The 24,725-nt window shown below is 43.4% G+C and overlaps 1 protein-coding gene across 7 annotated transcripts in view; it reads right to left on the minus strand.

Moving 5' to 3' along the window:
- Positions 1-24,725, minus strand: part of LOC146382140 (rho GTPase-activating protein 23-like) — an 84,437-nt gene that overhangs the window by 19,988 nt on the left and 39,724 nt on the right. For 4 of the 7 annotated variants that reach the window (XM_084938468.1, XM_084938466.1, XM_084938472.1 and 1 more), the window contains exons 2-7: positions 21,677-21,868; positions 20,715-20,745; positions 20,105-20,197; positions 13,583-13,661; positions 13,421-13,481; positions 11,557-12,970 (exon numbers count right to left, since the gene is read on the minus strand). In XM_084938468.1, coding sequence (XP_084794594.1) covers positions 11,557-12,970; positions 13,421-13,481; positions 13,583-13,661; positions 20,105-20,197; positions 20,715-20,745; positions 21,677-21,868 — 1,870 coding nt within the window. The remainder of the gene's footprint in view (positions 1-11,556; positions 12,971-13,420; positions 13,482-13,582; positions 13,662-20,104; positions 20,198-20,714; positions 20,746-21,676; positions 21,869-24,725) is intronic. The other 3 variants (XM_084938467.1, XM_084938473.1, XM_084938469.1) reach the window with 2 other exon arrangements.

A 24,725-nucleotide genomic window follows, 5' to 3' on the forward strand; every position in this document is an offset into this window, starting at 1 on the left:
AAATGTACCTAAAACTCATCTAGAACTCTTTTTAGGCTTGCTTTTGTGTAATTTTTGTTTTGATTTGTTTCTTTAAACATTTTTGATGTGAAGCACTTTGTGATATTTATCTCGTTCTTAACATTACTTAAGAGTCTAATCTAGAAACATTTTTTCACAAGAAGCTAGACTTGTTACACATTGTGTCAAACACTTGTGACACAATAATAAAGTGACCATTACTACTGGATTAGATAATTATTTACAACAATATGGATACAAACTGTCTTCACCTCTTCCAGCTGACACACTTCATCACACACCACTGCTGCGGACAGACAGGCACTCTCCTCCCCTGAGTAGCAGCTGAACTCATGAACAGGAGTTGATGTTCGCATCACTGAATAACACTTAATGGGGTCAGTAAAGCTCTTGTTGTAACAACAGTGAGTCATAAATAGAATCACTAAATGTCAGCCTGGTCAGCACACACAGCAAACATAGGTTTTTAACGATTATCAATTATTCACTAGCCATGTTAGCTGTCTTTTAAATTTCATCAAAGTAGCAGCTAGTTGCTATGGCTAATAATAAAATGTTATTTGTTCCAGTGAATCTATATGCATGACAATATTGACAAACAATGTGGTATTAGGGAGACTTTCTTGATTCCAACATTTTGTTTGGGCTTTTTTTGTTTGCTGCCAGGAGGATCTTAAAACAGTATTTGTTGGTAAAAAAAAAAAATCTTTGAGTTAAGCAGCAAACAATGTTTTAATTCAGCCTCATTGTTAGGTATGTTCAGTTTAAGATGGTTTATTGTCAGGTAATTTTTTTGTGTAGGCTGAAAGGCAGGAAAACTGGAAAATCACCCATGGAAGCTATTTTTTTTTTCATTCTTATTGTTGAGTCATGAACATGACCTTAACTGAGGCAAGCGAGGCCTTTTTGAATTAACATGGTGGTCTGTTGCAAACGTCATAGATTGCTTAGAGTCAGACCTACTTTTTAGCTGTTGTTTTTTTGTGTCTTCTTGTTTCAGCCAAAGTTACTGTTCTGATATCAAAAGTTTTTAAGGTAGACTGTTTTCTTGGATTTGGTAAATGTTTAAATATGCAATTGTAACTCTCTGGTGCCACCTTAAAACCTGTAGTCTGTAATAGGACATGATGTCGTCGGTAAACAGGAAGTAAGTCTGTGTATTAAGGAGAAGGCATGTGCAGCATGGTGGCCTTAGCCAGATAAATCCAGTGGCATCCACATACATCCTATGCCTTTGGTAGCATTGTGGGTATGTATAGACTTGTTTTATATTTTATGTGCATGTATAGACCACTTTCTTTCAAGTAAGTTCATTTTTCTGTAAGTTTAATGATAAAACCAATCTTATGCAGTTTACGCTAGCAATCGCTTATGGACCTAGTTAAAGGGGAACGACAAACGAATTGGAGGCATTCATTATAGCAAGACTTGTTAAAATCATAATTTGATGTTTGTATTTGACTTAAAAAGGGAAGTAATTCATATGAACATTGCATGTTGACATATTAAAAAAACTGGGTTAATATATTTTCATCGTTATATATGTACATGGTGAATAAGTACAGTGATTATGCCTTGTACTGTTTGTTACAGTTTCACCTTTCCCTGTGTCAATAAACCTGTGAACCGGGAATCGTGTCATCAGAGTCTTGATGTGGGGAAGGAGTTTAGCTGACTGCCCAACCATAGCAGAGGCAGTACAGTGAAACCACACTTCCTAGCGGGCAAGATAACGTGGAAACGCCGACAGATGGTAGGGAGACCATCATCACAATCAACTAATGGACAATTAGCACATCTAAGCAGAGATTCGCTGAGAAATTGTTCAGTCCCAGTCAGAAGAAACAACCATGTCAATAACGCATTCGCACACTCCTTCTGTGCACTCCTATGCATCATCAACTGGGTCTGCTGCAGCCAAGGCACGAGCACGTGCAGAAGCAGCAAAGGCTCGTCTTTCTTATGCTGAGGAGGAAATAAACCTAAAACTAGAAAAGGCTAAATTGGAAGCCTCAATGCAAATGCTAGAATATAAGAAAGAAACTGCTGCAGCCATTGCGGAGGCAGAAGTGCTAGAAGCTGCAGCTGATATCAATAGTGAAAGACGTAGTTGTGACCTTGTACTAGATTCTGACCCTCTAGAAACTATTCAACGAACACAACAGTATGTTGCGGACCAAGGCAAAGTATCAGAGACAGAGCATCAGCGGCATGAAAGTGTTACGCCAATAAAATCACAGCCGTTCCCCAGCTCACATGGAGTTCAGATGTAAGGATGAAGATGTTCACGAGCCACGACAAGTAAGATTTGAACACAGTTCTGCTACTCCAACCCAGAATCTCGGATTTCAAAATGACTATAGTGGTGCATTTCCCTCAGCCTATCCCATATCTCCTAACGCCAACTATGGCAGCCCCAACCCAAATGATTTTGTGAGATATCTTGCACGCCGTGAACTTGTGTCTACAGGCTTACTTCAATTTAATGACAAGCCACAGAACTACAGAGCCTGGAAACGCTCATTTCTATCTGCAACCAGTGGCTTAGATTTGACTGCGAGTGAAGAGATGGATCTTCTTTTAAAGTGGCTTGGCAAGGAGTCAAAAGAACACGCAGAGCAGATCAGAGCAATTCATGTTAATCATCCAGGAACTGGGCTGGATATGATATGGGAAAGACTCGATAGAACCTACGGCTCAACAGAGGCAATAGAGGATTCTCTCTTCAAGCGCATTGACACATTTCCAAAGGTAGGAAATCGAGACTATGCTAAGTTAACAAAGTTGAGTGATCTTCTGATGGAACTTCTTTCGGCTAAGGATGAAGGAGACCTACCTGGACTTTCATTCCTTGACACAGCAAGAGGTGTCAACCCAATCGTGCAGAAGCTCCCCTTTCGTCTGCAAGAAAGTGGGCTTCAGCTGGCGCATCGTACAAGCGGCGAGAGCATGTGCCGTATCCGCCCTTTACCTTTTTTGTCGAGTTTGTTAGCCGGGAGGCTAGCATTGCCAACGATCCAAGCTTCAACTTCATCACTCAGACAGACATCAGCCCCAGGACTGAAAAGTTAGCGTGGCAGCCAAACAAGCATAGAGGAATCTCAGTCTGTAAAACGGACGTATCCTCCAGAGCTAGTTCTGATTCTAGTAAGTTCTCATCAAAGCTTGATGATTGTGATAAAGTATGCCCCATTCATGGGAAACCACACCCATTACGCAAATGTCGTGCATTCAGAGAAAAACCGATTGATGAGCGCAAGATGTTCTTGAAGGAGCACAATCTGTGTTTCAAATGCTGTTCAGCATCATCGCACCTTGCTAGGGATTGCAAAGTCAAAGTGCAGTGTTCTGAGTGCAAAAGTGAAAGGCACAACACAGCTCTACATCCAGGGCCTGCACCTTGGATAGAAGTGAAGGACCCTGCTCCAGACCATGGCAGGGAGGAAGTTGAAACTTTGCCTCAATCGGACATCACAGCCAAATGCACAAAGGTTTGCGGGGGAGATCTGATGGACCGATCCTGTTCCAAAATATGCCTCGTGAAGGTATATCCAGCTGGGAACAGAGAAAAAGCAGTGAAGCTGTATGCAATTTTGGATGAGCAAAGTAACAGGTCGTTAGTTCGCTCAGAGTTTTTTGAAGTGTTTGGTGACAAAAGCCCATGTGCGCCATACATACTGAGAACATGTGCAGGAGTAAAAGAATCATCAGGTAGGAGGGCAAGTGGCTATGAGGTGGAATCTCTTGATGGGACTGTCCGCATTCCATTACCCAGTCTCACAGAATGCAATGAAATTCCCAACAACAGGGATGAGATTCCAACCCCCGATGTCGCTATTCATCATGCACATTTACAGTCACTGTCACACCTCATCCCAGATCTGGACCCAAATGCCCAGATCATGCTTCTCCTAGGGCGGGACGTTATCAGAGTACATAAAGTCCGCAAACAGGTGAATGGTTCACACAACCAGCCCTATGCTCAGAAGTTAGATCTGGGGTGGGTTGTTTTGGGCAACGTGTGTCTCGGCAGTGTCCATAGGCCATCAGCAATCAGCTCCTTCTATACAAATACCACAGAGCTGCGAAGGCCATCTATCTTTAACCCATGCCCTAATGTGTTTTGTGTTAAAGAAAGGTACAGCGCCATCCAGGTTGCAGACCATCTTCCAACATGTCCTGAACAAGAGTCCATCTGCGATGTTGACCATCTTGGATGCAATGTGTTCAAGAGGACCAAAGAGGATAACCAAGTTGCTCCTTCAATTCAGGACGCTTCATTCATGAAAATAATGAAGGCTGGACTACAGAAAGACACAAATAACAGCTGGGTAGCCCCTTTACCCTTCAAGAGTCCACGTCAGCAGCTTCCTAACAACAGGCCTCAGGCACTGAAGCGTCTCAAGTCTCTCACTCACAACTTTGAGAGGAAGCCTGAAATGAGGGAACACTTCCTTAGCTTCATGGAACAGATGTTCAAAAATGGTCATGCAGAGTTGGCTCCTCCGTTGGGTGAGGAGGAAGAGCGATGGTATTTACCAACATTCGGTGTGTACCATCCCAAGAAACCAAAGAAGATCAGAATAGTTTTTGACTCCAGTGCTCGATTCAATGGTGTGTCACTCAACGATGTGCTGTTGACGGGGCCTGATCTGAACAACACACTGCTGGGTGTATTGATTCGCTTTAGAAAGGAAGCTGTTGCATTCTCAGCAGACATAGAACAAATGTTCTACTCTTTCTTGGTCAGAGAAGAGGACAGAAACTTCTTGAGGTTTCTATGGTTCCGTGATAATGACCTCTCCAAAGATATCGTGGACTACCGCATGACAGTCCACGTGTTCGGGAATAGCCCCTCGCCTGCAGTGGCTATTTACGGCCTGCATCAATCCGTTCAGGTCAGTGAGTTCCATGCTGACCCTGATGTAAAGCATTTTGTGATGCGAGACTTTTATGTAGATGATGGACTGAAGTCTCTGCCTACAGTCGAAGCAGCTATCAACTTGTTAAAGAAGACACAGGATGTCCTCTCCAGGTCTAACCTGAGGCTGCATAAGATCGCAGCAAACAAGAAGGAGGTCATGAGAGCCTTTCCTTCAAGAGACTATGCAAGTGACCTTAAAGATCTTGACCTTGATGCAGACACAGTACCGATGCAGCGCAGTCTCGGGCTCAACTGGAACCTTCAAACAGATTGCTTTGTCTTCAGTGTCTCCCAGGAGACAAAACCTTATACTCGCCGGGGAGTCTTATCTATCATTAACAGTCTCTACGACCCTCTTGGGTTTGTAGCACCAGTTGTCATACAAGGCAAGGCCATTCTGCGAGAGCTCACTGCTGAGAATGGTGACTGGGATGCGCCATTACCTCGAGGCAAGGAGGAAGCTTGGGCCTCGTGGAGAGCTTCACTGACAGAGTTGTCAAGTCTGACGATACCCAGACCCTACACTGAAACTTCACCATCGACAGCTGTCAACAGAGAATTGTGTGTTTTCTCTGACGCTTCAACAAAAGCTATTGCTGCAGTAGCATATCTTAGAGTCACAGACACTGCTGGAAATCAGCATGTGGGGTTTGTCATGGGAAAGGCCAAGCTGGCTCCTCGTCCAGAGCACACAATCCCGAGATTAGAGCTCTGTGCAGCAGTACTGGCTGTTGAGTTGTCAGACCTGATCTCAGCAGAACTTGATCTTCAGCTTAATGCTGTGACTTATTACACAGATAGTAAGGTGGTTCTGGGCTACATTTGTAATGAGACCAGGCGTTTTTATGTGTACGTAAGTAATCGGGTCCTGCGCATTCGAAGATCCTCCAGTCCATGCCAGTGGTGCTACGTGGCCACAAACCAGAACCCTGCAGACCATGCAACACGTTCGGTTGCTGCAGGCACTTTAAAAGACACCAACTGGCTTAGTGGACCCAGGTTTCTGTCCAAACCAGAGCAAGACATCCCTGACATCACCTTTGATCTTGTGGACCCAGGTTCAGATCCAGACATCCGACCGCTTGTGTCCACATTAAGCACTGCCGCAGCATCCAAGCAACTTGGGTCTCAACGATTCACCAAGTTTTCTTCGTGGCAGTCACTGACTCGTGCAATCGCCCATCTGAAACATATTGCCAGTTGTTACAACATGATCACAACAAACAAACCTTGTAAGGGCTGGCATCTTTGTAAGACAGGATTTAGTGTTGAGGAATCCACCCAAGCCTCAGACATCATCATTCGAACAGTCCAAGAAGAGGTTTATGGCGAGGAGATCAAATGTATCATAATACAGAAAGAGGTTCCCAGAAGTAGTCCTCTGAAAAGTCTCGATCCCTTTATTGATGCACATGGCCTACTAAGAGTCGGAGGTCGTCTTCACTATTCGAGTCTTGCTCAGAGTGAGAAGACTCCTGTGATTATTCCAGGGAATCATCATATTGCAACCCTGCTCATTAGACAGTACCACGAACAAGTTCACCATCAAGGGCGTCTCTTTACGGAAGGGGCTGTCCGTGCAGCTGGATTTTGGATAGTTGGTGGAAAGAGAAAAGTGAGCAGCATCATCTACCGATGTGTGACATGCAGAAGACTTAGAGCTCCAGTAAGCTGCCAAAAAATGGCCAGCCTTCCAGCAGATCGTCTCTCAACAGACCCTCCCTTCACAAATGTTGGCCTTGATGTGTTTGGTCCTTGGAGTGTTTCTGCACGCCGGACTAGAGGAGGCCTCTCACACAGCAAAAGGTGGGCCGTGATTTTTACATGTATGAGCGTAAGAGCCGTACATATTGAAGTCATAGAATCCCTCGACACATCCAGCTTTATCAACGCATTAAGGCGGTTTCTAGCAGTTAGAGGGCCGGTCAAAAGTATTCGATCAGACAGAGGCACTAACTTTGTGGGTGCTTGTCAGTCCTTGAAGATACCTTCTAACATTGACCACAATGGTGTCAAGTCTTACCTGTCAGCCCAAGGATGCTCTTGGACATTCAACCCTCCACATGCCTCCCACTTTGGTGGAACGTGGGAAAGGATGATTGGTCTGGCTAGAAGGATTCTTGACTCCATGTTCCTCCAGCTCAAGGGGAATCTTACCCATGAAGTGTTGGTAACTTTCATGGCAGAAGTAGCAGGCATCATTAATGCCCGGCCTCTTGTTCCTGTAACAACTGACCCCGACAACTCATTCATTCTTACGCCAGCTGCTCTTCTAACACAGAAGGTAAACTGTGTTCCTGCTCCTCCAGGAGAGTTTGGAGCCTCTGACCTCTACAAGCATCAGTGGAGACAAGTCCAGCACCTGTCCAACACCTTCTGGGACAGGTGGCGCAAGCAGTTCCTTCCAACATTGCAATCACGTAGGAAGTGGCAGTCATCTAACCCAAACATTAAGCCAGGGGATGTTGTTCTCCTCAAGGACAGTCAAGTACAAAGAAATAAGTGGCCACTTGGTCTGGTAACACAGACCTTCCAAAGCAAAGATGGTAAAGTTCGCCAGGTCGAGGTCAAGGTCATCAAGCCAGGAGGAGAAACATTGTTTGTGAGACCCATTACAGAAATAGTACTTCTTCTGGCTTCAGATGTCTAGGTGTTGAACTGTCATTGACAAAGTGTGGTGGCGTTAATCACGCCAGGCGGGGAGTGTTCTGATATCAAAAGTTTTTAAGGTAGACTGTTTTCTTGGATTTGGTAAATGTTTAAATATGCAATTGTAACTCTCTGGTGCCACCTTAAAACCTGTAGTCTGTAATAGGACATGATGTCGTCGGTAAACAGGAAGTAAGTCTGTGTATTAAGGAGAAGGCATGTGCAGCATGGTGGCCTTAGCCAGATAAATCCAGTGGCATCCACATACATCCTATGCCTTTGGTAGCATTGTGGGTATGTATAGACTTGTTTTATATTTTATGTGCATGTATAGACCACTTTCTTTCAAGTAAGTTCATTTTTCTGTAAGTTGCTTTCACATAGCATGGTATTTTAGCCTGCCATGCTAACAAGGTCGTATGCTAAAACACTGCTTTAGATGTGCAATCTTATTAGACAGAAAGTATGTTCTTCTATAAAGAAGCATGAAGTTTAATACAAAAAACTGGAACTTACTATTATAGTCACGTATAGTCACTTTTGGAAAGCAGTAGATGATCTGTTCAGTAACTTTTTTTTCTTGCTCTCCTACTGAGCCTGAGATCTGGACTCAGTGATGTTTTGTGAAATGTACCTAAAACTCATCTAGAACTCTTTTTAGGCTTGCTTTTGTGTAATTTTTGTTTTGATTTGTTTCTTTAAACATTTTTGATGTGAAGCACTTTGTGATATTTATCTCGTTCTTAACATTACTTAAGAGTCTAATCTAGAAACATTTTTTCACAAGAAGCTAGACTTGTTACACATTGTGTCAAACACTTGTGACACAATAATAAAGTGACCATTACTACTGGATTAGATAATTATTTACAACAATATGGATACAAACTGTCTTCACCTCTTCCAGCTGACACACTTCATCACACACCACTGCTGCGGACAGACAGGCACTCTCCTCCCCTGAGTAGCAGCTGAACTCATGAACAGGAGTTGATGTTCGCATCACTGAATAACACTTAATGGGGTCAGTAAAGCTCTTGTTGTAACAACAGTGAGTCATAAATAGAATCACTAAATGTCAGCCTGGTCAGCACACACAGCAAACATAGGTTTTTAACGATTATCAATTGTTCACTAGCCATGTTAGCTGTCTTTTAAATTTCATCAAAGTAGCAGCTAGTTGCTATGGCTAATAATAAAATGTTATTTGTTCCAGTGAATCTATATGCATGACAATATTGACAAACAATGTGGTATTAGGGAGACTTTCTTGATTCCAACATTTTGTTTGGGCTTTTTTTGTTTGCTGCCAGGAGGATCTTAAAACAGTATTTGTTGGTAAAAAAAAAAAATCTTTGAGTTAAGCAGCAAACAATGTTTTAATTCAGCCTCATTGTTAGGTATGTTCAGTTTAAGATGGTTTATTGTCAGGTAATTTTTTTGTGTAGGCTGAAAGGCAGGAAAACTGGAAAATCACCCATGGAAGCTATTTTTTTTTTCATTCTTATTGTTGAGTCATGAACACGACCTTAACTGAGGCAAGCGAGGCCTTTTTGAATTAACATGGTGGTCTGTTGCAAACGTCATAGATTGCTTAGAGTCAGACCTACTTTTTAGCTGTTGTTTTTTTGTGTCTTCTTGTTTCAGCCAAAGTTACTGTTCTGATATCAAAAGTTTTTAAGGTAGACTGTTTTCTTGGATTTGGTAAATGTTTAAATATGCAATTGTAACTCTCTGGTGCCACCTTAAAACCTGTAGTCTGTAATAGGACATGATGTCGTCGGTAAACAGGAAGTAAGTCTGTGTATTAAGGAGAAGGCATGTGCAGCATGGTGGCCTTAGCCAGATAAATCCAGTGGCATCCACATACATCCTATGCCTTTGGTAGCATTGTGGGTATGTATAGACTTGTTTTATATTTTATGTGCATGTATAGACCACTTTCTTTCAAGTAAGTTCATTTTTCTGTAAGTTTAATGATAAAACCAATCTTATGCAGTTTACGCTAGCAATCGCTTATGGACCTAGTTAAAGGGGAACGACAAACGAATTGGAGGCATTCATTATAGCAAGACTTGTTAAAATCATAATTTGATGTTTGTATTTGACTTAAAAAGGGAAGTAATTCATATGAACATTGCATGTTGACATATTAAAAAAACTGGGTTAATATATTTTCATCGTTATATATGTACATGGTGAATAAGTACAGTGATTATGCCTTGTACTGTTTGTTACAGTTTCACCTTTCCCTGTGTCAATAAACCTGTGAACCGGGAATCGTGTCATCAGAGTCTTGATGTGGGGAAGGAGTTTAGCTGACTGCCCAACCATAGCAGAGGCAGTACAGTTACCATCTGTTATGATTCGGCACCTCTGATACAGCGTATCTATGCAGCAGTGCATTCAGGACTGGTCAGCGCTTTGTTTTTTCAAACTTGTGAAACCAGACGAGCCAACAGCACCGGAGGGCTACGCGATCTTCAGAGCCAGGTATAATGCACAGGAGCGTGGCAAGATCCACGGAAGAATGACTTCACACAATTTAAATTATTTATTTAAATATCACATTTAAAAATGTGATATTGTGATATCATTGCTGTTGTCCCATGATACCTGTGGAATCGAGGATTGTTGTAAAACAAAAACAGTGTTGAGTAAAACTAGACCCCGAAAGAGGAGATACTAGCAGCTGGTGATGTGCAACCTAAATGTAAACACGACTCTTGTGTTTGCTACTTGCACTCCATATGATAGGAAGAGCAGATGATGGATGAAAGCTACTGATGCTGATTGGCTTTAGGCAGCTGGTTAAAAGCTTGACCATGATTCGACATCACAAAAAACATTTTTCAGTTTCAATTTTGTGACAATTATGTGACAATATTGTGGCTCCTGTAAAGCCTGAAAAGGTAAGAGGTTAAGTTACTTCACTTATTATTGAATTTAACTGTAAAGCAGTTATTTTAGATTTTTACTTCATTTTTCAGGGGGAACAACCAACCAACCAAACAAACAAAAACCTACCTAAGTAATTTTTAGGCCTACATTTGATTTATGCCTTGCCGCTAGGTGTAATACTGCTGCTGCTGACACCATGGTTAAATAGATTAGGCAGTGTGTAACTCATTAAAAAAAGGTTAAAATAAATGCCCTGTATTTATTTATCGTGGCTCAAGAGTTGGGAGTTCACCCGGCTTCGACAGTCTCGGTCGTTGTGTCCTTGGGCAAGACACTTCACCCGTTGCCTACTGGTGGTGGTCAGAGGGCCCGGTGGCGCCAGTGTCCGGCAGCCTCGCCTCTGTCAGTGCGCCCCAGGGCGGCTGTGGCTACAATGTAGCTGCCATCACCAGTGTGTGAATGTGTGTGTGAATGGGTGGATGACAGGTTGTGTAAAGCGCTTTGGGGTCCTTAGGGACTAGAAAAGCGCTATACAAATACAGGCCATTTACCATTTTACCATTTACTCACACATATAAATGTGACCTGGTGCTCCATGCTGCAAACGTCAGTGAAACGTTGTTGTTTTTTTGGTTTTTTTTTTTACTATATTGACAAAAATACTTTTACTGCAACTTTTCTTGAAATATTGTGATATAATTTTGATAAATGGTAAAAAGACTGGCACTCACAGTGCTTTTGAGACAATGCTGCTGAGCTATTTGCCTAGCTGACAGGATCTTAAAGATTATTTGTGCCTTCAGTTGCATTTTTTGTAAGTTTTGTGAACTAACCCTCAAGTTTTAGTTTTGGATCAAATATTAAAGATCTCTTTGATATATTTTATTTCTCTCCATCTGTCAGCAGACTAGACAAGAAATGTTGAGAATAATGAATAATGACATAAAATAGCACTTTTATCATTGTTGTAAATATCCAATTTAAAAGCATTCATTATAACCTTTAAATTTGTTACAATCTGACACCGTATAACTATGCAAGTTTGAGGAAAGGTTACTAACCTATGAAGGGAATAGAGGATAAGGAATCAAATACATTCTGTGCCAGGTTGCCGCTGGACCTGCGGTTGGGAATAGTCTCTGCAGGAACAGGAGAGGTGCAGAGTGTCAAACCAGGCAGCTCTGTGGACTCCACAGGTGTGTTGTAGTTCGAATGTTGCAGAGTCTGAATGGGTGTATGACGACCTGGAGGCAGCTTCTGCCTTAGGACCACCTCTTGAGTCACGGATACAGGGGAGATGACTTCTCGGTGCTCCCCAAGCTCCATTATCTCCTCCTCTGATGCAGACTGAGGGGTAATGAACTTGGACCCTACATCAGTATCAGCAGGGCTGTCTCTGGTGGCAGGCCTCCAGTCAAGGTGAGGGCTGCTGTAGCCAGGCTCTCTAAAGGAGTGGGCTTGCTGAAAGACATGACCAGCTTTGTGGGAAAAAGTAGGGCTGTAGCTTTTGTAGCCCACTTGCTCTTCCTCTCTTCCTCTCCTTTTCTGGGGCTCTGCTACTTGCTGACCTGACTGTCTCTCACTGGGAGGCCCTGTAGAAGAAGTTGTGATAGATGATTTTCCTGTGCTTTGGTGCTGAGGTTCTGAGGTTCTCAGGTCTTTCTGTATGTTGAATTTTATCATGTTGGAGCTTTGTGAAGTCTGTTCAGAATGTGGACTGACCAGAGCGGAGGCTTGGGCCAGTGTTTCCATAGAACGTCCGTAGTTGTGCTCATATTCGGCATAGGCTGCCAGCAGGGTCTCTGAACAGGACTTCTTTGCTGGTCCTGATGAACTACCACAGCTGCTGAACCAACAGGAATAGTGGGCAGCAGCAGCTGCCTGGTGATGCAGGAAGGTTTCTCTTCTCCGTTGCTCTAAAGAAGCCACAGCAGTAGCTGATGGTTTGGGAGTAACTGTTAAGCCCAACCCCAGCTCAGCTAAATGATCCTGAGATATACTGCGATACTGGGGTGAGATGCATTCTGTGCCATGAGTGTGGCTATAGTCTGACAGTTGCTGGTGGTAGAGGGTGCCAACATGAACATGGGCAGGAGCTTTCCGAGGTGGAGGTAGAGTTGCAGAAGCGATGGCTGCATTGTGGTTAACAAAGTGAAAGTCCAGTGCGGTAACGGCAGATGAGGACCGTCCGCGGTGTCCCCCCAATGGGGCAAATCGAACGCTTGGATCCTCAGGACTCCTAAACCAACACTCGGGGGGAGTAGAAGCAGCAGGGCAGCGGTTGTCTAATGGTGGGGTGACAGGGCTGGTTCGACACTGCCAGTTGTCAACGGAGCTGTAAATGTTGCGGCTAGTCTGTGAGGAAGTAGAGCTGGGCTTGTTTGACGGATAGTAAGGAGGTGGTGGCTCTGGGAGGTTTCGGGCTTTACCTGAGTATGGCTCATTGCCTTTCATGTAGGCGTCCTTGGAATATGCCTGAGGACAGCAGGGGGGAGGAGACAATGTAAAATCGAAATACAGGATGAACAGCAGGGACAGCAAGAGGGCAGAGTGGGCAGAGTCAGTCAGGATGCACTATGCAGCACTTTTTCTGGCTTTTTGTCTGTAAATCTTTACCGTACAACCAACATTGGAACCCAGCTTGTAAAACTTCAAAGCATTTTCAACAGGTTCTTTGTTGGGTGATCTATTTTTATCTCATCCCCTTCTCTTTTAACAGAATTAATTAATTACACAGTTACCTGAGCATGCCAGCTGATAATGAAGTCCTTTCTGTCCATGCACAAACATTTGAACAGTTTCTGAATGAACTGAAGCAGAAACTTAAACCCCTGTTGTTACACTGATGGCTAGCTCACTGATGGTTACACAAGTCACAAGGGAAAAGAAGAGAAGAAGAGAATATTAAAGAAAGACTATACTCACACTTACCAACTGCAACACATCCTCATCTTTTGGCATAATAGAGAGCTCCAGAATGTTTTCACTACAAAAAATAAAAATAAAAAATACCATAAAAAATGAGTCTAATCCTTGATAAAGAATTTAGATGTAATCAATGAGATGTAAAAAAAAAAAATCTCCAACCTGTTTTGGATGAGTGCTATAACCTGAGAGTAGGTTTTCCCCAGAATGCTCTGCCCATTCACCTTCACCAGTCTGTCCCCTGGAAGACACAAAGGCACACACACTAAGAGAGGAAAGGAAAATAAAAGTTGCATGCACAGGGTGTGTGGTTGGGTTACTAAAGGACCTAAAGTGTTCCCAGAAAATATCTCCCACACTATTAGACCACCAGCAGGCTGAACCATTAACATGAGGCAGGATAGATCATTGCTTTCATGTTGTTTAAGCAAAATTCTCAGATCAGGCAACATTGTTGCAATCTTCTGTCGTCCAATTATGGTGAGCTCATGCCAAAGCATCAACTCCCTGTTTGTAGCTGACACAGTGTGATCTTCTGCTGCTGTAGTACATCTGCTTCAAGGTTTTGCGCATTTCAAGATGCTCTTTTGCATGCCTTGTTTTAACGAGTGTTTATTTGAGTTACTGCAGTCCTAACATCTCAACCCAGTCTAGCCATTCACCACTTTTTCAAACATTGGCATTAAACTCTCTAGTTGTTGTGTGGGAACAGTTTCTGATTGTCAGCCGTTCAAATTTCAGCTAATGGTCTTGACCGTATCCACATGCCTATGTGCTGTGTTGTTGTTGTTTTTTTACGTTAGCAATCAGTTGAACAGTGGCACTTGGCAAATGTCTTAGTAGTGTGTATATAGCACTCCTCTAGTCTTACTAACCCCTCAAAGGGCTTTAGACTACATTTATTTGCATCAAATAGGTAAATCTACTGGTTCTTATATATAGTGCTTTACTGCCTTCTACCTGAGCACTCAAAGCACTCTATCCAAGATGCCTCACTCACCCATTCATACAAGAACTATATTTCTATGATTAAGTGCTTTCTATCTATATTTCACACAGAGATTGTCATGGTCCCCGTGTCTGCCCAGCCGGCCCCGCATGTCTACATGTGTTTTGTGTTCTTTCTCTCCCTCTCTCTCCTCTCTGCCTGGGCGGAGCTCACTGCGGGCTCCCGCCCTTGGCCCACACACCTGTTCGCGATTAGCTGTCATTACCTGTCTGTCCACTATTTGAGGCTGGGACGCTGATCCCAGCCTCAAATAGGGATCTGCGTCCTCTTGTCGCTGGATGATTGTGCGAGACACGTTAGTGATCCTCTCAGCTCCCGTGAATCTTTGCTTAAGTGTTTTGTGACTTGTGAGTAATTTCCCTCTCCTGTGTGATAGTTTTCCTCCCCGGACTTGTGACCTTCCTGCTCTCTTTCATTTTCTCTCTCGTGCAATCACACGGAGAGGATTTGTTTTTTTTTTTCATTTAAAGCGCCACTCACCCCACTAGTGCTGGATCACCCCTGGCTTGTACTCCACAACCCGCACATTGACTGGGAAAAAGGTGACATAATGGGATGGAGTGTGAATTGTCACATGAACTGCCTCCGGGCAGCCACTCCACCCGTCCCACTTCCGCCCACTGACTCACCGCTCGGCTCCCCGGACCTCTCAGCGGTTCCGCGGGTTTATCATGATTTGCAGGATGTGTTTTGTAAAGATCGTGCGCGGTCCCTTCCCCCCCACCGCCCGTACGATTGCGCCATCGATCGCCCTTCCTCTTCCCCTGTTGCGGCTGGTATTTTTTTTGTGGACAAGAAGGATAAGTCACTGCGCCCATGTATTGACTATCGGGGCCTTAACCAGATCACTGTAAAGAACAAGTATCCTTTGCCGTTGCTTTCCTCTGCTTGTGAGCTGCTTCAGGGCATGACTGTCTTTACCAAACTAGACCTCCGCAACGCTTACCATCTGGTGCGCATCAGGGAGGGGGATGAGTGGAAGACTGCATTCAATACACACTTGGGCCTCTTTGAGTATCTCGTGATGCCTTTTGGTCTGATCAATGCTCCTGCTGTGTTTCAAGCAATGGTTAATGATGTGCTTCGTGATTTTGTTAACTGCTGTGTTTTTGTGTACTTGGATGACATTCTGATCTTTTCTAAGACACTCACGGAGCACCAAGTTCACGTGAGGCAGGTCCTGCAACGCCTCTTGGAAAACTGGCTCTTTGTGAAGGGGGAGTAGTGCGAGTTCCACATGACTTCGGTGGCTTTTCTGGGCTATATCATCAAGAGGGGGAACTTAAGGATTGACCCGGAGAAGGTGCGAGCGGTGGTGGAGTGGCCCACACCTCCAAATCGCCGGCAACTGCAACGCTTTTTGGGATTCGCAAACTTCCACAGACAATTCATCCGTGATTTCAGCAGAATCGCTCTCCCTCTCACTAAACTCACCTCTCCAAAAGTTCCTTTTCAGTGGGATTCTGCCGCTCAGCAAGCCTTCACCCTGCTCAAAGAGAGATTCACCACTGCACCCATTCTCTGGCAACCGGACCTCACATGGCAGTTCGTTGTGGAAGTGGACGCATCGGACTCCGTGGTGGGGGCAGTCCTGTCCCAACAGGAGGACGGTAAGCTTCACCCCGTGCCTTCTATTCTTGCCGTCTCTCTCCCGCAGAATGTAACTATGACATCGGGGACCGGGAGCTCCTGGCCATCAAGCTTTCCCTGGAGGAGTGGAGACATTGGTTGGAGGGAGCAGCGCAGCCGTTCATCATATGGACGGATCACAAAAATCTGGAATACCTTCACTCGGCCAGATGTCTCAATTCCCGGCAAGCCAGGTGGGCGCTGTTCTTTACTCGTTTTGACTTTACCATCACCTACAGGCCAGGGTCACGAAATGTGAAGCCAGACGCCCTGTCCCGGCAGTTCTCCGTCATGGGGGAGGAATCGGACCCCGGACCCGTTCTCCTGGCCACCTGTGTGATTGGAGCTGTTTCTTGGGAGATCGAGTCAATAATCCGGGAGACGCAAGAAACCAAACCAGATCCGGGAACCGGTCCGCCCGGCCGCCTCTTCGTTCCTTTAGCCGTCCGCCCTCAAATTATCCAGTGGGCTCACACCACCCGTTTTTCGTGCCATCCGGGGGTCCTCCGCACCATATCCTTCCTCCGACGCTACTTTTGGTGGCCCACCATGGCTAAGGATGCCCGGGAGTATGTATCAGCCTGTTCAACGTGTGCCCAGAACAAACTTTCCAACCGTCCTCCGCCGGGTCTTCTTCAGCCTCTTCCCACACCGGCCCGTCCATGGTCGCACATCTCTCTGGATTTCATCACGGGTCTGCCGCCCTCTGCAGGTAACACCACAATACTTACCATTGTTGACCATTTCTCTAAGGCTGCACACTTCGTTGCCCTCCTGAAGCTCCCCACTACCCTGGAGACGGCTCGGCTCCTCACCTCCCATGCGTTCAGGTTCCATGGGATCCCTGAGGACGTCATCTCGGACAGAGGGCCGCAGTTTACATCCCGAGTATGGAGGGAGTTCTGCTCCGCGCTGGGGGCCAAGGTCAGTCTTTCTTCCGGATTCCATCTACAGAGTAACAGACAATTGGAGCGGGCCAACCAGGAGCTTGAAGCTGCCCTCCGCTGTGTCGCCTCACATAACCAATCAACCTGGAGTGAACAGCTTGCATGGATTGAATATGCACACAACAGCCACATCTCTACCGCCACGGGCAAGTCTCCTTTTGAAGCGTCCCTGGGTTACCAGCCGCCTTTGCTGCCAGCGATCGAAGGTGAGCACACCATTCCCTCTGTGCAGGCTCACCTCCGTAGGTGCTGCCGTGCCTGGCATGCGACTCGGGCCGCTCTACTCCGCACAGCAGAACGGAACAAGGCTCTCGCTGACCGTCGGACAACAGGTATGGCTGTCTACTGGTTTTGTGCCATTACGGACCGAATCCAAGAAACTGTCACCCCAGTTTATTGGTCCTTTTCCCATAGATGCCATTGTCAATCCTGTGTCCGTCTGTCTCAACCTGCCGCGCAACATGCGGATTCATAATGTCTTTCATGTGTCCCAGGTCAAGCCGGTGCTCTCCAGCCCGTTGTGCCCTCCTTACAGGCCCCCGCTGCCACCCCCGGCTCGTGGATGGCCAGCTGGTTTACAACATCATCCGCATCATGGACTCCTGACGCCGGGGTAGAGGTTTTCAGTACCTGGTGGATTGGGAGGGCTACGGGCTAGAGGAACGTTCCTGGGTGCCTCGGGCGGCTATCTTGGATAAGGATATGCTTCGGGACTTCCATCGCAGGCATCCAGGTAAGCCTGGTGGGTTGCCGGGAGGCTCCCGTTGAGGGGTGGGGTACTGTCATGGTCCCCGTGTCTCCCCAGCCGGCCCCGCAAGGCTACATGTGTTTTGTATTCTTTCTCTCCCTCTCCCTCTCTCTCCTCTCTGCCTGGGCGGAGCTCACTGCGGGCTCCCGCCCTTGGCCCACACACCTGTTCGCGATTAGCTGTCATTACCTGTCCACTATTTGAGGCTGGGACGCAGATCCTCTCGTCGCTGGATGATTGTGTGAGACACGTTAGTGATCCTCTCAGCTCCCGTGAATCTTTGCTTAAGTGTTTTGTGACTTATGAGTAATTTCCCTCTCCTGTGTAATAGTTTTCCTCCCCAGACTTGTGACCATCCTGCTGTGCGAACGTGTGTGAGTTTGGGCGTGAAGACGAGAACGAGTGTGAGAGAGCTTCCCCTTGGACCTTTGGAACCCTGGATTCCCCCCCTCACTGTATATATTCTGCACTGGTGTTATAAATAAACTGTGTTTGGAAACGTCAACCTGCTCTGCGCTTGAGTCCCTGCTATCGACCGTGACAGAGATGGATATATCAAAAAGCAACTTAAAAATATGTGGCATGCAGACTGGAGCAGGCAGGGACTGAAACACCAGCCTTCCACTCAGTAGATGACCTGCTTTGCCTCCTGAGCTACAGCCACCCAAATTTGGTAACTTTTGAACCCATTTATTCATTGATAGTGTGTTATTAGTCTCTGAACAAACTTTTTCAGTCTTACTACTCTATATTACGAAGACAGGTAAAGACAAGAAATTTCAATCTGTCCATTCATCCATTTTCTTCCACTTATCCAATTCAGTTTGATGAGTGGACTGCAGGATATTCCAGCTGCCATATTGTGAGAGGCGGTATACCCTGGACAGGTTGCAAGTATTTGCAGAGCTAACATAGAAAGAATGACAACCATTCACATTCACACCTATTTGTAATTTAGACTCAGGAATTGACCTAATATCACTGACTGCACATCTTTGGACACTGTAGTTCTCTTTCTTTCTGTTCTTGACATTCTTCCAAATACAAAATTAACATATACATGATATGATAACATACACATATAGGTGTGAATCTGTCATAAAATTACATTGTTATATGTTATTATAATAATTCAGTTTTAGATTATACCATAATCTTTTAATAAGATTTATGACTATGCCAGTAAATTTTATCCATGTTGACATGTATGACCCCAGACAGATAGGTCCAAGACTAAACAACTATTCAGATCGTTACTGAGAATAGATCTGAATAGTTTTATAGGCTAATGATCGTGTACTTCATTCTATTGTCAAAGCTAGTGGTGGGCTATTATCGCATATTTTGGCTGGCTGTATTAAGATGTTGTAATTAGGGCTGGGTATCGTCACTGATTTGATTGACTGATTGAATTCTGATTCACAGTGTCCCGATTCGATTCAATTCAGTTCAATTCAATTCAATTCAATTCACTTCAATTTTGACTCAAACAGTTAGAAATATTGTAATTATGATTATTTATCAGTACATATCCATAATTTTATATCTATGTAAAAAACAAAGCTGATGCTCATGAGACTTCATCAGAGGTCTTTGTCTCAAAGTAACTGACGATAAAACACAGAAAAACATGAAGGAGATTTTCTTGCCCTGTCTTTTTATAGCAAATAACCTTAAAAATATTCTGCAGTATATTGTGCATATGAACATTAGCTGATGCTGCTGAAGTGAAGCAGAACTAAGGTACAAAGGTTTTATTAGAGACACAGCTAAGACTTTTATAATTAGGTATAATTTGTAAAAGCTCAAATTTCTTCCGTACAGCAAGTATCCTTTGAACAGCAGAAATTTGAGGGTAATAACCAAGCACATAATGGAGGAAACAGAGATTTTTGATGGTAAACTAGTCTTGAAAGAAACTGAGAGAGAGAGCTGTACAGGAAGTGTGATGGACTGATGACGATGTTCTTCTGCTGCTGGTTCAGTGAATTTTGGTCGGAGAGTGACGAAACCTACAGCTTCAGAATCTGCGAGATGTCCCAGCGGCATGTCTGCGTATGTGCTGTTGGGTTGCGCTTTGTGTTTACATGTTTTTGCCGAATCCATTACCTGTTCTTTAATCGTTTGCTGTTTTAGCTGCTTGGTGGTTGTTGAAATAGTTTTGTGAGCTTTAACCTGAGATTCCGGCATTTCTGGCAAAATACATTTATATTAGATTGGAACAGACAATCCAAAAACATAATGCCTCTAACCAAAGCTGTTACCGTCTGTTTTTAGGTAGCTGGAAATTTCACATTTTTAACCACAGAATGAAGTGTGTAATTCATGTTGTGAAGATGCATGTATCCTACCTGTACACAGTCCAGCTTGTTGGGCAGGACCATTTTCTTTCACACTCTTCACGAAGATCGTGTCCATTGGCTCCAACCAAGACCTCTGGCAACCTGGTTAAAGTACCATTAAAGCCCACAGTGTTATATCAGATCTAAGTAAATGTAAAAACAAACAAAATAAACCCGTATCCTCATTGTTTGTTGTTTGTGGAGCTGGTCTCCTAATAATTGGAAGGTTGGTGATTTGATCCTTGGCTGCCCCAGTCTGCATGTCAAGTATCCTTGGGCAAGACATTAACCCCTAGTTGCTCTCTAATGGATCACATGTGTGTGAATGTTGCACTTAAGCAGAGAAATACAATGTTGCACTTAAACTTCTATGAATGGGTGAATGAGGCATGCTGTATAAAGCGCTTTGAGTGCTCTGGGAGAGTAGTAAAGCGCTATATAAGATCCAGTACATTTACCACATTACAAAACATAACACAATAGGGGCCCAAGGACATGTTGAGACACTTAGAAGTAATATTGATGTGATTCATTATATAAATCCGACCCCCTGTAAATGTGTAAACATTTGGAAAAAAATGGGGGGTTGATTAAGTTAGCAGAAACAGCAAACACCTACCTTTTCCATTTCCATTTCCATTCTCTTCATCCTGTGAAAGAAACAGGGCAGGTGTTAAGATAAGAAAGACCACAGGGCACTGCTTCAGGTCTGGCTGCTGCTTTTCTGCCTCCATGGCATTCTGCCTGAGTTTCCCATAAACACACTCACACATTAACATGCTGCTTTCTGTCAGTTGGATTGGTGGTCTAATTGGTCCACGTCGGGCTTTTGATACTATGCTGAATTATTTGATTCTTGACCTTGGCACCTAAAGACCTCTGTAAATACACTGAGCCCTGCTGCTACACCACACAAAAATGGCTAAACAATAAAAAATGTTCTAAATAAATTACTACTACTACTAATAATAATAATAATGATAATAATAATAAACACTGATTTAGTATTTTAGGACAACTCCTCACTCCCCTTTTGCCACTTACTAACTGACATCATTAACATGATATTAATGATGTCTGTTAGTAGCTAAGAGAATGTCACTAGTCCTAATAAGCTTAAAAAAAACCCCAAAACAAACAAGGTATATGATATAGGTATATGGGGTTGAGTTATTCAGATTCAGATTTTTTAAGTTTAGTTTTGATTCCAGAAAACAATCAGTGCAAGAGAAGTTGCTAAATGTGCTAGAATAACATAGGTAGTCTTACCAGAATGTTCAATAGTTGTTCCACACCTCATAAGTTACCAAAGTTTTATTTAACAAAATTCAATTGACCCTGTGAGCTCAAATTACTGTCAGGAAACCCCAATCCTAAATAACCCTAGGCAATCAGAATATGGAGTGTTGGTTTTAATAACAATTCTAACATACATCAAAATATATTCACATTTTATTAATAACAAGTCAGTTTTGCCATTTTTCAAAATATGGCTTAGACCTCAGAGAGTTAATGTAATGCAGATTTCAAATACAAGAAACGTTCAAAGTTCAAGTGCATCTAATGAAAGCAGTATTTTACCTTAAGGTTATTGAGGAAGGACTTTGGTGGGTAGACAATAAAATGCCGCAGAGTAAAGCCAAATCCCTGTGAGTTCTTCTGCAGAAAAATTGTCTGTGGGCCGTGCCACAATACGCCCTCCACCTCGCTTGATGATAGTGGCCGACACCTGTTCTCATTGGATGACAATATGCCATCTCTCTTCTCTTTAGCCTATAGAGGAGATGAAATAAATGTTTAGATCAGTAATCATTAGCTTCTCTTTTTCTCTTAAAAGGAAATCAAGACGGATGAAATGTTACTGTGTGAACTTTGAAAGGATGTTTATCACAAGTATCATTTTCAGGCCACAGAGTTGAACACATTTAAGGAAGCGTGAGTTGGTGGATGCGGGTGGTTCAGTAACTGAGGACACTGCCTGATCTGACCATTATAAAATCCAACCAATTGCAGGATGCATCATATTTTTAACAAAGAAACTTTACCAGTGACCTCACATATGATTCCACTTTTTACTTCCAGCCAACAATGGAAGAGTTAAAAATATATACCTATAAATAAGTCTTTAAACAACAGGAACATATCAGGGCTTGTAAACACACATCTGGAAAATAAGATAAACAACTGACAAAGGAGGTAAAGGGTTCAGAAGGTGAACGGTTTTATGTTTTACATTCTACATTTCCCCAGGACTGTAGCCCAACATCAAATCAGTTCAAGCAGGCGATGCACTATGTGTACTACATGATGTTTAAGGTTCATAAGGATATCCTGTATGTAAACATGCCTGGCCACTAAAGGTAAAATACACATCATCATTTGATTGTTAGGTTTGGGGAAATGAGTGAGAGCATAGCAGATCATCTGATGCAACGTCTATTTGGCAGAAAGTGTAACTGAATATAGAGATAAGTTTAGGTGATTACCAATGATTTCCATTTACTGCTAAACACACTGGAAAGGTCACATGGAAATTTTTCACAGAAGACAGTGATGGTGATGGCTATTAGATGGGGATTTTATTTAGTTTCATATAAGAACTGGAATGTAATAACTTTTATATGCATATTTTAAAAGCAATGCAACACTAGCACACTCTACAGCACTGAGCAGGTAGTTTCTGCTCAGGGCTTTCCATTGTTCACAGCCTTTCAGAACTCTGCCATGACAGAACAACAACAACAACAACAATAATAATAACTTTATAACTGTATAGCACTTTTAAACACAAAAGCACTTCACAGTTTTAAAAAAAGCCACATACAGAAGTTAAGTAAACATGTTCAAACATACAGTCAAACATTCTTCCAACATACACGCATACAGTTGCAAACTATGACCAAAAATAAAAGGGAAAAGATTAAGGAAAGGTTAAGGACTGCTGAAAATTGGGTTTCAGCAATCATTTTAAACAAATAACAGAGTCAGCCAAGCTGGTAACTGATCTCCTCTGATTGTAAAATTAGAGTGAGGGACAGTAAGAAAAGCCCTGGTTAGAGGATCAGAGAGGCTGGCTGCAGCGAAGGTCTCAGAAGTTCTGCTGCTTAAGCAGGGGCCTATCACTGTAGAGCTTTATCTCACTGGAAGTCAGTGAAGGAATCCGAGAATAGGTGTAAGGTATGCTATGAACCTGTAAACTTTAACACTAAAACTCCTGATTATTACTGTGTTGTAGTGGAGACACATCTCTTGTTGGTGGCCATGATTATCAACATAAATATTCAATGGCTCAGTTTGATGCAGAAGCTGAAGTTTGTTATCTGCACACTTTTTAGGTCCATAGTGAACCTGCAGAGGAGTACAAATGGTCAAAAGTCTTTGAGTGATCTAAGCAAAGCAATTGCACTGGAACTTGTTCACAGATGGACAAAGAAAAATCACCCATTTAAAAGACTGAATTTAAGTAATTCCAATCACTTCCATTGGCCACAGGCAATGTTCCCTCTAAGCTGCGCGCGTGCGCATTTGCGCACTGCTGGCACAGTCTCTGCGCACAGAAAATCTGCGTTGCGCACAAAAAAAAAATCTAACCTGAATTGAAATTAAAATTAATACTTTAACAATTCTGTTTTGCAGTGTTAGTCAGTAAGTGACTGGCTGCTCCTGTATGGGATTAGAACGATGCCACCTTATCCCATAGTCCAGCCAATAATGCGATTCACATTTGTATATACGCAGCTAATCAACGTGGTTGACAGGCTATGACAGTGTCCTTATGTGCTGACACCGGTGTTTTAGCTAGCAAAGCGGCGTGGCTGACGTGGAGTGAAGCCACGTTAATGACAACGTGTACAACCATTGGAGATGTGAGCAGGACAGACGGAACAATTGACAGAAGAAGTGTGGATTTTATACCAGTTTTTAAATTGTGTTGATCGGCCACGTAAAACCAGAGTTATGATAAAAATATATGCAATGTTTGGTTTTCTTCCTGAATACTATCGTTGATTACATTTACTGGAAGAAGAAACAGCAAAGGAAAGGAAAGCGCTCGAAAGCACTCTCCGCCTGTGAGCAAAAACAGCCTCCCTCCCCCAGCCTTTCCTATTGGTCGAAAAATGTACCATGTCGACCAATCAAAACATGATATGGCAACATGGCATTTAGTTGTTTAGAAAGGGGGAAGTTTTAGGAGTGACGGCGGTGTTTTGAGATGTGAGCACAAATCTTGTGTAGTTAGTGTGTAGTGTGGTCAATAGTTTTGTTGTGTGTGTCAGAACAATGAGGCGACTGCTGAATGTTACAGGTGTTACAGCAGTGATACATCTCCTGTTGTCAGGCCTGCAGGTATCAGGCTGTTCACTCCTTTATCTCATAGTGGACAGAAATTATTTTTTGGAGTGGCACAAATAATTTGTGTGGCATCAAATTTGATGCAGAACAGCTGATTGTTCTGTAAATAATTTGAAATGTTTATTTTAAAAACCGCCTTGGCTACATTTTTAGGTAAACAGCTGCACAAAACTTTGTTGTTTGCATAACTCAGTTACTTGGTCATTATATACTGTATTTTGCAGACAGAGAGTTACAGGACTCTCTCCCAGACCACAGACTCATACTCATAATACAA

This window comes from Perissodus microlepis, chromosome 8, assembly GCF_051167445.1.
Source record: "Perissodus microlepis isolate ML-2025 ecotype Zambia chromosome 8, ASM5116744v1, whole genome shotgun sequence".
In the NCBI taxonomy this organism is placed as follows: domain Eukaryota; kingdom Metazoa; phylum Chordata; class Actinopteri; order Cichliformes; family Cichlidae; genus Perissodus; species Perissodus microlepis.